The sequence below is a fragment of the Dermochelys coriacea genome, chromosome 12 (assembly GCF_009764565.3).
Source record: "Dermochelys coriacea isolate rDerCor1 chromosome 12, rDerCor1.pri.v4, whole genome shotgun sequence".
Classification (NCBI taxonomy): Eukaryota; Metazoa; Chordata; order Testudines; family Dermochelyidae; genus Dermochelys; species Dermochelys coriacea.
Genome location: NC_050079.1, coordinates 1,125,836 through 1,139,308, shown reverse-complemented (window position 1 = coordinate 1,139,308; position 13,473 = coordinate 1,125,836). Strand labels below are relative to the sequence as shown.

Below are 13,473 nucleotides of genomic sequence, written 5' to 3'. Positions count from 1 at the left end.
TGATCCTTGGCCAACCCTCCCTCCCTGTGGCATTTACATAAACACACCCACTGAGCTGTCTCCCTGTAGTTTGGTCTCTCACAGCCCCACACCCCACCCAAGTTCTGCGAACCCGTTCAGAGCCTGATTGGGACCTGGGTCTGCAGCCGAGCAGGGCAATGGCCTTGCAATTTATAACTATTTGCTTTAAAACAGAGGCCCTCAGAGCCCAGCGCAGGGATCCCACTGGGGACTTGCCAGCAGCCTGAGTCTCTCGCGTAAACTGTCTGGAGTGCAGCCCTGCTGGCTTCCGTGACTGGCACTGCTGCTGTGTGAACAAGGAGGTAAACCCCCCCGAAGCCAGCCCCCCACCCCAATGCCAGGGACTTGCCAAGTGGCAGCAGCCCAACCAGTAAGGGCAGGAGGTGATGCAAAGTGCAGTTACACTGGCACTTGGTGCACAGAATCTGAGTTAAACACAGGTTATTTTGCTTCGCTGCCCCAGCTAAGCTGGCATGCCAAGGTGGGCAGCTTGGGGCATTGGGCTGGCTCCATGCATTGGGCCTGCACATCCGGTGTGTTTTCAGGCCAGTGAACCCTGCCAGTTTGACTGCCCTGCAGCTGTAGTCCTCAACACAGAGGCCAGCTGGAGCCCGGGGCAGTGGTGCCAGCAATCGCCTACGCTCTGATACAGTGGGAGCAGGGCCCCATTGCGTTGGACTCTGTACAGCGTAATTCCTGAGCTCGGGGGCAGCAAGAACAGCCTACCCATGGAAATGGGGGGTTGGCACAGCTGGGCGAGCTACGGAGGCCTACTTGACTGCGATCTGTACTTGGGGTAGAGAGAGGGAGGGAGCAGGGCAGGGGGCTGTTGCAGCTCCCCACCTGCCCAGCTGTTATCAGCACCCAGGAGTAGTTGCTGGGAGAAGGGGGCAGCTGTGCGGGTTAGATTGTGGTCAAAGCGGGAAGGGGTGTACGCAGATTCTGGCATGGCTGTCCAGGTTGGAAGAGCTGTGGGAGGCGATAGGCCGGCTAGCTATGGTGGGCTGGCCTGGGAGCTGTGGGAGGGTTAGGGCAAGCCGTCACTGGGGCAGGAGGGGACTGAACAGTGTGTGGGGCAGGGAACCCAGCCTGGGCTGCAGCCAGCCCATGGTCACTGAACAAACAGTGCTGTGGCCCGCAGAGGCCAGTGTAATCTCCTCTGGGGTCACTGCCATGGTGCTAGTGGCCTGGCTTGGCAGTGGCTCTGGCCTGTGCGCTGATGCTGGCAGGCTTGGGGGGGGCGGCGCTGGCACTCTCTGTGCTGGGGGGTGGCACTCTCCCATCAGCCGGGATTGGGAAGCTTGGACCCGGTGCCAGCTGCCCAGTGTTCTGAGCAGAGCATTCGCTGTGCAGGTGCTGGGAGTGTTCCTGATCTTAGTGGTGCCAGGGATCTCTGGAGCAGCAGCGCAGCCAGGTGTATCTCAGGGTGGCTGGGAAGTACGAGCATGAGGCTGGCTGCAGGGAGGCTGCTTTGGTGCCAGCCCTGCGCTCTCCTTGCTGGTGCTGCTTCCCAGCTCTGGGGAGGGAACCTGCCATGGGAAATAGTGGCAGCCCTGCCCCATCTCTGTGATTGACTGGGCCGCAGCTGGGCAGCCTGTGCTCTGGTTAGCCCCCTGCTAGGACTGGGGTGAAATGCCAGGGGACCGCAAGGCTGTTGTCAGGTGCCACCTGCCCCTCCGCACTCTCCCGCCAGCGCCATGCAATCTGGGCCAGCTGTCCATGCCAGGACTGTGCTGGCACCACACCTTCCGTCACATGGGAGTCCCTGGTGCACCGTGAGCGGGACTGGGTCCCTGGGAACTGGAAATCAGGTCAGGGGGAGGAGACTGTCTGCATCACATGCTGGGTCCCCCTCATCCCAGGGGACGGATTAGAAAGCGCACTTTCATTGTTGCTGGGCAGCTCCCTGCTCAAGCAGCCAGCGCTGCTGCCTCTATTCCCGTAAGTGTTCCTGCTCCAAGAGCCAGCGGCTGGAGCAGCGGTGTTCATCTGCCCTGCTCTCTGCAGCGTCTCCTACTGGAGTGGCGCAACTCTGAGCTCCCTCCCCAGCCTGGCCAGCATCACCTTCTTCTTCCTCCTCCCCCCACTCCCCGGCGCCCAAGCAGAGGTAGTGTTTTCACATGCTTCCTGCTGGGGTGGCTGGGAAGGGAGGCACTGGGAGCCCCCTGCAGCCCTTGCTCCGGCACCAGTCCCTGCAGTGGCTGGGAGCGCCGGCCAGACACCCTGAATGCTCTGGCAGATGGATGCTTAAATTATATCCTTCCCTGCGGTGCCTACTGGGCAGGCGTGGCCTGGAATCCCTCCTGCTAGGGCTAATGCCGGCCCCGTGCTGTCCGAGGGAAATGAACCTCTCTGCAGCCTTGAGGTGGGGGTGATGGGATTTGCTCTGCCCACAGTGAGCGGAATGGGGACAGAGTCGGCACAGGGGGAGAGAGGTCCGTGCTGAAATTCAGGGGTGTGCATGGCTTTCGAAGGCAGCAGCAGGCAGGTAGAGCTCTTGGGGCTGGCGTGCACCCAGAATCCTCCTCAGGTGCTTCACGGAGCTACTGGCCCCAACCATGATCCGAGAGGGGTTGTTCACCCTGGCACTGAGTCCACAGACACCCTGGCATGAATGTTTCCTCTGCTCCCCGCCACTGTGTCACCGAAAACCCCTCTGCAGGGGCGTGGTGAGCTGTGGGGTAGGGCTGGCTCTGGCTTGGCTCTGCAAAGCCCCTATCCAGGCCGGCAGGTCTGTGCCCTGCACTTGTAGCTGGCGCCCTCTGTCCATGCTGAGGGCTCCATGTGTCAGAGCCACAGAAGCCCATGGCCACGGGGCTCGGCAGGCTGTCTGTCCAGATGCTGGGAGGCAGGACATGGGGACAGCAAGGAGATTATAGTCCCAGGAGAGGGGGCAGCCGGCTTGCTCCCGGGGTGCTAACAACTCAATCTGCATGGTTTCTGCCAACCCCAGCTACTCCCCCGCAAGGGCACGGGGATGCCTTCGCTGGTTCATGGGGTCATGTGAATTCAGAGGCTAGTTTTGGCCCTTGTGAAGACGAGGAGCTGATAGCAGGCATAAAGCAGTGCACTGGTTGAGCAGCCTTTGCCATGCCGCGCCTCCCCACACAGCTCTGCCAGGCCCCTGCCGTTCCAGTCCAGGCCGCACCTCCCCCATGGGAAAAACTGGCCCTTTGCGTGGGACTGAGCCATGGCCCAAGTTGCCAATTAGTCTGAGATTCCCAAGCTCATTGTGAATGACTCAGACCCAGTTCCAATGGGCAGAGCCCACCCAGCAGATGTGCTCTGGGCATGGAAAAAGCAGCACAAGTTTGGAAATGGTCCTGAAGCGGGCGGTGTCTGGGCTCTCTCTGGGGGTGGTTCTGCCTCGCTCGCTGGCATTTGCCTGGCTGTCGGTCAGGCGCTGTGCCCAGCTGGCAGTTGGATTCCCGCCTCGTGGCCAGATGGGCTGGGGAATTGAGCGCATAGCAGCTGGCGTGCCATCGCTTTTTTCTGTGCCGGGGGGGCGGGGGGGCGGCAGAGCACAGAAAGCCTGTGTTCTTCCTGCCAGGTCCTGGTAGTTGCCAGCACAGTCTCAGGGCCAACTGCTTTGCCCTTGTGCGTCCAAACACTGGGGGCCTCCTCACCCACCAGCACACTCCTCCCAGAACCATTTGGCACCATGTGCTCTTGCTGCTGCGCCTGGCCATTGGAGAAAGCAGCCCTTCGGGGGCAGGGGGTGCTCATTTCTCCTTCCCCAGTGTGGCTTAGAGCTAACCCACTTCCCTGCCTGACGTGTGTCCGGATGATGCAAGACAAGGCTCCAAGCAGCATCCCTGCTCGCAGCCTGATTCGCTTCAGAGTCCAGGTGCAGCCTTATCCCCCCGGATCAGCCGCTGGCCTGCCAGAGAGAAGGGCCCTTGGGCAGCAGGACAGCAGTTGGGGGTAAAGGGGCTGCTGGTGACCTGCGTTTCCTGCTGGGCCCGACTCTGGCATGGCTGCTAAAGCTGGCTGTGGAGCCTTAGTATTGCAAGTCGCTGTGTCTAATTCTCCGTGTGGGTAGGAAGGATGAGCTGGGGAGTCTGTTTATCTCCCTTTGTCCTGTGTGGCCTCAGCAAGGGCACTCTGTGCCTCAGTTTCCCCTCTGGTGACCTAGGGACAATGGTTCATTAGCTCGCAGTGGTGCTTTGAGGTTTCCTTTGTGTCTGCACGGGGCAGTAGAAAGACAGTTACTCAGTTAGCATCCCCAGGGGTACAGGACTCTCCTGGCACCCCCAAGGATTGGGGCCACATTGCATTCTGTGGGGATGTGGATCGCCACCTGTCTGTGCAAGGGGCCCAGGTGCCACGTGGCCAGTCCAGAGGAGAATAGGACGGGTTGTGGGGAAAGGGAGATGCTCCTTGCCCTGCAGCCAGCCTGGCCATAAGGCCAGCTCCAGTTTGGGGGACTCTGTTACTTTACTGGAGCATGGGGGCTGCTCCCATCCATTCTGGGGTCAGAGCTGCATGGAGATGTGACCAATGCAAGCTGTGTGCATCCTGCATCTGGTCCCCCACCTGCACCATGCAGCAGCCTTCGCAGGGCCCTAGCGCCCACAGCCCCCCATGCCCGCAGTGATCAGTGTCGGGGGTGAGCAGACAGCGTAGCAGGGTGGAGCCGGGGCCTGGTGCTTGGCCCGTGGGAACTGCTCGCTGGGGACAGCAGTTGCCCGGCACGCTGTCTGCCTCTCTTCTCATTTCTCCTCTTTTGGCCTCTTTTAGATGACGTGCTGACTAAAGACGCAGGCGAGTGCGTGATCTGCCTGGAGGAACTTCTGCAGGGGGACACGATAGCCAGGCTGCCCTGCCTGTGCATTTATCACAAAAGGTACCGAGCCAGGCGTGCGCCACTCCCTGGAGAGTGGAGGGAAAGGTGCGGGGCTGGCTCAACTTTTCCTCTGCAGGACGGCTGCTATTGGGCAAGCCCCAATCAGACCCTTCCACATCCCACTCGCCCAGGGCATGCACCCGCAACTCCCTTTTCCCTTCCACCTCATCTCAAACAGAACTCTGTTCCCAGCACTGCCACTAACTAGCTGCGTGGCCTCAGGTCCTTCCCCTCCCCGTGCCACTGTGGCCCTCGCTGCCAGTGGTGATGGTCCCCACACCACGTGTTCATTGCCAGGCTTCAATGGCTGTGAAGCGCTGGGGAGCCCTGGCTGCACACCCAGGAGCTGGGCAGAGTCCCATGCTGGCTGCGGGAATCGTCTGCCCTATGCTCTTGGGGAAGGGAGAGAGGCTGGGGACAGGTATTTGTACCTGTTTGTATGGGCCCCAAACACCAACTTCACCCTCCTCCGTATAATATCAGAGCTAGTTTTGATTCCATTAGGCATCTGGTTACAGGCTGTTGAGCTGATTTCACTTTGGCCCAATGGTGCACCAGCACTGAGGCTCCCCCACTATGAGCCGAAATCACTAAAAGAGCTGAAATCACTGAGTGCTGTTAAGGGGGGACTAAAGATATTTTTTAAAAAAGGGGGTGGGGGGAGGGATAGCTCAGTGGTTTGAGCATTGGCCTGCTAAACCCTGGGTTGTGAGTTCAATCCTTGAGGGAGCCATTTAGGGATCTGGGGCAAAAATTCAGGATTGGTCCTGCTTTGAGCAGGGGGTTGGACTAGATGACTTCCTGAGGTCCCTTCCAACCCTGATATTTTATGATTCTATGACCTGGGAGGAATGGAGGGGACAGGCGAGTGGGGTCTGTTGCATTCCCAGGGGGAACTGATTTCCTTTCCCATACCCCTTTGCTCAATGCTGAGCTCCTGGCTACCAAGCAAATGTTCCCGGACCCATCTGCCTAGTGCCCAGCAGTGCCCTGTCTGCTCCTGGGCATGGCAATACAGTTAAAGCCTCTCAAAGGGCTTCCTGATTCATTGGCTGCCACTAGAGGTATCCCTGGGGGATCAGACCGCAAGAGCTCAGCCTCTTAGCCGCACCTCCTTCCAGTGGCACGGTGGCCCCTATCACCATGCTGGGCTATTGGCTGAGCCCTGGGCTAGGGGGAAGCATACCCCCACAAGTGACAGCACCCTGATTTTCTTGTAAAGCCCCCAGCCCAGGCAGGCTCTGACCCTACTTAGCTCATGACCTCTCTGGCATTGCGGCATAAGGCAGTGTGCCTGGAAGAGAGCATTTCCCCAGAGAGGAAGAGGACAGAACTAATGCAGGGGAGGCTGTGAGCCAGGCCCGGTGGCACCTGTCCTGAGCCTGCTCCAAAGACCTGCCTTCATGGCAGTGGTGGGCACTGCGCTGAGGCCAAGCTGCGTGTGTGGTGTACACGTAGCTCTCCGTCTGTCCTCACAACGCTGAGACAAAGCAGCAGTGTGAACGAGTCCGCCAGCATCAAGTGAAGGGTTGTGGAACATGGCTGCTTTGGCACCCTTCTGTCTATTTGAGCCCCGTCATTGGGTTATCTGAGCACGAAAGCTTATGCTCAAATAAATTTGTTAGTCTCTAAGGAGCCACTAGTACTCCTTTTCTTTTTCCCTGTCTTCAGTGGATCTATCCTCCTGGAGGGCAGGCCAGGCCCCCTTGGACAGATAGTGAAACTGAGGCAGAGATTGACTGGAGGACTTGTCCAGACACCCAGGGCGTCCTGGAAGAGCAGGGAATTGAACCTGCTCTACCTAGTGCCTGGCTAGTGCCCTGACCACAGCCCCTCCCTTCCTCTCCTAACAGTGGCTACCCTGGGTGCTGAACCAGGACTCCTGGCACGGCCAGTGTGAGCCATCCCCCTGGGCCACCTCAGAAACCTATAGCAGAGTCTCCTCTACCCCAGCTTTCCCCCTCGGGCACAATGATGCAGGGTGCCCCTCCCACCTGCTCAGCAAGTCCTTCCCTCCTGGCACTCGGCTGGCAATGCCGGGGTGAGAATTCTGGGCATCTTGTCTAGAAAAGCTGCCTTATGAAGCAGTTTGAGCTGAAGGAGGCACCTGGCAGAGCGAGTCCGCTGCCTGCTCCATGGGTACTAAATGACGGTCATCTCTCTCTCCCCAGCTGTATAGATTCGTGGTTTGAAGTGAACAGATCTTGCCCAGAGCATCCTTCTGATTGACCTGCTGGGCATGCCTGCTGACTTCTCTCTAAGGTGAGGCTCTTTCTAACATAGGATACCCTGCCCTGCCTCTGGGTGTGGAGCCAAAGGGATTTGTAGCTCCTGGATTTCTGCTCTGTTGTGCAGCTCTGTGATGTATAAAGAAAACTTTGGAGCAATGTATATGTCTTGTAGGTTTCTTTTACCTTAGTGGTGTCAAGTCTGGATGTTGGAGGATCTCGAGGAGGTCTTGGAGGTGGTTAGTGGAAGCTCATACACCTTCACTAGAGAGGCAGGAGTGAATGAATTTTTTAAAATTACCTTTTTTCCAAGTGTATGTGAGTCATTGGAATTGAATAGTAAACCAACCCCAAAGCAAGTATTCACCTGTCTCAGGATCTCTCCTTCCTGGGGCCAGGTGAGAGCAGCATTAAATCTCTCCCCCGGGGAGGGAGGCTGATCTCTGGTTGAGCTTTAAAGAAAATGCTTTGTTTTGCAGTGACAGTGTCAGAGTGCTGAGGTCAGAGTACTGGGCCGGTGTGATTTGAAATAACCCGGGCCTAGTATGAAAAGCAAATTGGGGTCATTTGTTTTTATCAACGTTCAAAAGCAACATATCGTTTTAAGTGTGGTTCTGCTGCTCAAAATGACACTAAAAATAGCTGCCTCTTTCTTATCTCATCGAGGGCATCTGTCTGAGCTGCTGACTTCTGTGGCTAAGAGTAGGTCTGCTGGCTCTGTGGGGCCAGCCCTGTTCCGAGGGAGGGAACAGGGGCTATCCCTTCCTGTGCATCAGCACCAGAATTGAGCCTTATATTTTAATCAGCTGCACCTGTGCAGAGCTCACTACTAGTGCATGCGTTGGGGTCCCAGGTCACAGCACATGGCCTGCGGAGCCTGCCTTCCTGGTGGTGATGTACGAGAAGGGAAGGGGCTGACGGGGAGAAAGTTGTTGCCTCAGCTTGTCCAGTGAGCCACTTTGCTAGGGAATGGCTGAGTGAGCACAGCTAGAGCTCCCCGCCCCGTGCCAGAGCTATCACTTGAACCATCTCCTGTGTCACTTGGGATCCAAGTAGCACTGCCAGCAGGCAGGGCAGGGTCTACCTGGCTTCACGCTGGCCATGCTGGGAGAAGGGCAAAGGGCCGACCCTTGAAATTGGTCGATTGTGTAAATGAGGCTGAACACATTCAGCGGGAGGTTCCAAAGCTCTGACTAATGCAAGTGAGAGAATGTCCCTCCTGGCTGAGGTGATCCGAGCCAGCTAAGAAATCGGGACTCAGTTTCCCTAGGCAGATTGGAGAATCCCACCTTGTGTTCAAGGGCTTGTCCACACAGCCCAGCAGCAGGGACTATGGGGGCGAACTGCAGCACATGTTGAAGTGGTGTGCTGTAACTGCTGTATGGTGACTCCGCTAGGGTGAACTAAAAGGCACCAAGGTCACTTTCACTAGTCCTATTTGAAACGGGGCTAGCTTAGCACCAGCTCGGTACCTTTTAGTTCACCTGAGCAGGATCTACATGGGGCAGTTACGCTTTGGGGGGCACTGCGTGGCCATGTAGATGTAGCCTCAAGTCCAACGTTGTCCCTTAATAACTCCTTGTCCTCCAGGGATCGGAACGCTCAGCAAGCACGAGTTTAACCCTTTCCTGGTGACTGCACGGCTCCCTGCCTGTGGGAGTGTGTCCCTTCTGCAGCATGGGTGGTGGAAGCTAGACATGTCCACACACTGCCACGTACTGGGGGCGGCGGGTCTGTCTGAAGACCCATCTGCATGCACACTGAGCACGCAGCCATGGGGTCCTGTCAGTGCACTCCACCCTGGAGCTGGCCTGGCCGGGACAGGCAGGTGTGGTGACATCGGGTTGTCGCTCTCTCTACAGGGCACCTTGCTGTACCTGCCACTCATCCTCTCCCCTTCCCACCAGCCGCAGCTGGAGTTTCGGGATGACTCATCAACTCCTCAAAAACCAGAAACTTGAAGGCACTTGGATGCTGCAGTTTTTTTTTTTTTTAATTTAAAGGGAAAATGAATACAGGCAAGCCTGTCCCTGCAAGCAGAGCTGCCTGCTCTCCATACTTTCACCTCCACAGCCACTGACATGGGGGGAGAAGAACCTGCCAACCAAGGGAGAGGAAGCAGGAGCAGTGAATTGCGACCCTGAAAAGAAATTCCATCATGATGTTTGGCTCAAGGGCCTTTTCTTCCAGCTGCGAAAGAAAAGCTGACCTGGGACAAAGGTGTCATGGGCCGACTGGCCAAACGGAGCACGCATTATTTATTCCTATTGAAACCCCGGTGAATTCCTGTATCCCTAGCGAGCACCTCTGCTCTGGGCCGGGCCTGGCACCATGAGCCCTGCTCACTTTTGCACTGACTACGGATTTTTTTTTTCCCTTTTGAGGACACCAAACTGTAATCAGCCGAGCATGACAGGAGACAAACGGCTCCCAGTAATGGGGGCAGTTTCTGTTCACCTGCAGGAGGCATTGTAGGTCTGTCTTTAAAGTGTTTACAAAAAAACAAAACAGTTCAGTGTCGACTGGTGTGTTTGCCTGCTGATGTTTACGAACTGACCCTCTTGAACTGGGCTATCAACGCTCAGTGACTGAAATAGCCAGATGCCACCCAAAAAGCTTTCATCCCCTCACCTACCGCCTTCCACTCAGCCTCATGATACCTAGTGGCCAAAAAAAGGATTCCTTATTTCTTTTGATGAGTCTCCACTGAACTTTCCCCTCCTTTTTTGTGTGTGTGTAAGGGGGGGAAAGGTTTCATTACAGTTAAAGGTTCAAAAGTCACGCACATCCTGCAGAGACGCTGGATCCTTTTTATTAGACCCATGTGGATTTTTTTTGTTCCAGACAAAAAAAGGAAAGAGGTGGGATTTTATTAAAGCAAACCCCCACCCCCACCTGCTGTTGAGGAGAGCAGCACATGGGAGGAGCATTTTAGCCATGGCAAAAAGTTTCCCAGTGGTGGGCTTGGGCTCTGCCGGAAAGGTTTCTGTATTTATATATTTAAAAAAATTAAAAATTAAAAAAAAATTGTTTGGAGCTTGGGGGGGGAGGGGAGCTTTCTTCATTAGTCCAGGTGTTTTGATATGGTATTAAAATACTGTTCAATAACCTCCTCGCTGCTTTATTTCAATGGCATTTGTGAAGCAGTGTGGCATGGGAACAGGATGCTGCCAGGGCCCTGGCACCAGGTGAGTGGGGCTGGAGTGGCAGGATGCCTTTCAGTTGCTGCAGCTTACATGTGGGGGTTGCTGGGTATGGGGTGGGGTGTCCTTGTTCGGGGCATTGAACAAGAATGAATGGACGATAAGGTGGATAGAAAGCTGGCTAGATTGTTAGGCTGAACGGGTAGCGATCAACGGCTCCATGTCTAGTTGGCAGCCGGTATCAAGTGGAGTGCCCCAAGGGTCGGTCCTGGGGCTGGTTTTGTTCAATATCTTTATTAATGATCTGGAGGATGGCGTGGATTGCACCCTCAGCAAGTTTGCAGATGACACTAAACTGGGAGGAGTGGTAGATACTCTGGAGGGTAGGAATAGGATACAGAGAGACCTAGACAAATTGGAGATCTGGGCCAAAAGAAATCTGATGAGGTTCAACAAGGACAAGTGCAGAGTCCTGCACTTAGGACGGAAGAATCCCATGCACCGCTACAGGCTGGGGACCAATTGGCTAAGCAGCAGTTCTGCAGAAAAGGATCTGGGGATTACAGTGAACGAGAAGCTGGATATGAGTCAGCAGTGTGCCCTTGTTGCCAAGGAGGCCAGTGCCATATTGGGCTGGATTTGTAGGAGCATTGCCAGCAGATCATGGGAAGTGATTATTCCCCTCTATTTGGCACTGGTGAGGCCACTCCTGGAGTATTGCATCCAGTTTTGGTTTCCCCACTACAGAAGGGTAGTGGACAAATTGAAGAGAGTCCAGCGGAGGGCAACAAAAATGACTAGGGGGTTGGGGCACATGACTTATGAGGAGAGGCTGAGGGAACTGGGGTTATTTGGTCTGCAGAAGACAAGAATGAGGGGGGATTTGATAGCAGGCTTCAACTACTTGAAGGGAGGTTCCAAAGAGGATGGATCTAGACTGTTCTCAGTGGTGGCAGATGACAGAACAAGAAGCAGTGGTCTCAAGTTGCAGTGGGGGAGGTTGGTATAAGGAAACACTATTTCACTAGGAGGGTGGTGAAGCACTGGAACGGGTTACCTAGGGAGGTGGTAGAATCTCCATCCTTAGAGGTTTTTAAGGCCCGGTTTGACAGAGCCCTGGCTGAGATGATTTAGTTGGGGTTGGCCCTGCTGTGATCAGGGGATTGGACTAGATGACCTCCTGAGGTCTCTTCCAACCCTAATCTTCTATGATTCTATGATTGGATTGGACAGTGCTGGTGAGGGGGTGGGGCTAAGGGCACTAGATCTCCCCACTACTGCTCATAGACACATATAGCCAAAGGCCACAACAGGCGATCGTGATCATCTAGTCTGACCTGCACACTGCAGGCCACAGATCTTCACGTCCTGTGATAAACCTCTAGCCTCTGGCTAAGTAACAGCAGTCCTCACATCATGGTTTAAAGACATCAAGTTACAGGGAATCCACAGTTGACTCTATTTCAAACCAGCAAGTGACCCGTGACCCGTGGGTCTCAGCCAAGCTGACCCAGGGGAAAATTCTTTCCCAACTCCAAATACAATGATCAGTTAGACACTGAGCACGTGGGCAAGACCCACCAGCCAGACACCTGGGAAGGAATTCTCTTTAGTAACTCAGAGCCTGCCCCATCTAATGTCCTGTCTGCAGCCATTGGGGATATTTGCTGCTAGCAATCACAGATTGGCTACAATGACATGCGGCCCAACTCATCACTCCATCCCCTCCATAAACTTATCAAGCTCAGTCTTGAAGCCGGTTGGGTTTTTCGCACCCACTGCTCCCCTTGGGAGGCTATGCCAGAAGTTCACTCCTCTGATCGCTAGAACCTTCATCTAATTTCAAGCCTTAACTTATTGATGGTTAGTTTCTATCCATTTGTTTTTGTGCAACATTGGCTCTTAACTTAAATAACTCCTGTCCCTCCCTGGTGTTTATCCCTCTGATGTATTTATAGAGAGCGATCCTATCTCCCCTCAGCCTTCATGTGGTGAGGCTGAACAAGCCAAGCTCTTTGACTCTCCTCTCACAAGGTAGGTTTTCCATTACTCAGATCATCCTAGTAGCTCTTCGCTGCTCCTCTTCCAGTTTGAATTCATCTTTCTTAATCATGGGAGACCACAGTATTCCAGGTGAGGTCACACCAGTGCCTGGTATAAGGCAATAACACTTTCCTGTTTCTACTGGAAATATCTCGCCTGATGCATCCTAGGATTGACTTTAGCCTTTTTCACAGCGCATCACACTGATCACAGGATGACTGAGCCATACACCCAGGTCTTTCTCCTCTCACTTCCAACTGATACGTCCTCAGTTTATAGCAAAAATTCTTGTTGTTAGTCCCAAAGTGCATGACTTTGCACTATTAAATTTTATCCCATTTCTATTACTCCAGTTTTCAAGGTCCTCCAGCTCTTCTTGTATGATATTTCGCTCCTCTGTATTGGCAATCGCTCTCAAATCTGTGTCCTCTGCAAATTTTATTAGTATAGTCCCACTTTTTGTGCCAATTAATGCATTATGCAAATGTTGAATGAGACGGATCCCAAGGCCGATCCCTGAGGAACTCGACTAGCCTTTCAACAGTCCCCCTTTAACCAGTTCTTTACCCACCTTTTCCATTCTCATGTTAATCCCCATTTTCTCAAATTTAACTAATCATTTCCCATGCAGACTCATATGAAATGCCTTAAGGAAATCCAAGTAGATTGATCTACTGCATTTCCGTTGTCTAGAAAGATCAGGTTGATCTGGTATGATCTACCTTTTGTAAAACCATGTATTGTATCCTGATTCCCATTCACTTCTGTCCTTAATGGCTGTTACAGAATGTGTTATAAAACCTTGCATACAACTGAGGTCAAACTAATGGGCCTGTAATTTCCCAGATCACTTTTTTTTTGTTTCCCCTTAACTATGGGTATATTAGCAATCCTCATTCCCACGAGCCACCCTGCCACTGCCCCCAAGTCCTCCTGACCCTTGTCAAACTAAGGCCAAGTTTGTGTAGGCGTTGGGCCATGCCTAGATTATCTTTAATCTCCAGCCCCCCCCTCAGCGCTCAGCCCTCCTACTTCTTTCCTTGGTTTTTTGTAGTGTTAGGGCTGTCAAACCTGTGACTGTTGGTTTTAATGTCCTTTGCACGGTCCAGCTCTGCTCGGCTTTTGGCAGCTCTCCCTTTCCCCTATACTTTCTGGCCCCTACGAGGCAGCTTTCCTTACTGATCCCTCCCTC

The 13,473-nt window shown here is 54.2% G+C and overlaps 1 protein-coding gene across 1 annotated transcript in view; it reads left to right on the top strand.

Moving 5' to 3' along the window:
• Window positions 1-10,203, top strand: part of ZNRF1 (zinc and ring finger 1) — a 125,264-nt gene extending 115,061 nt beyond the window's left edge. The window contains exons 3-5 of the mRNA XM_038367975.2: window positions 4,762-4,867; window positions 7,039-7,129; window positions 8,958-10,203. Coding sequence (XP_038223903.1) covers window positions 4,762-4,867; window positions 7,039-7,096 — 164 coding nt within the window. The 3' untranslated portion in view covers window positions 7,097-7,129; window positions 8,958-10,203. The remainder of the gene's footprint in view (window positions 1-4,761; window positions 4,868-7,038; window positions 7,130-8,957) is intronic.
• The last annotated feature ends 3,270 nt before the right edge of the window (window positions 10,204-13,473 follow it).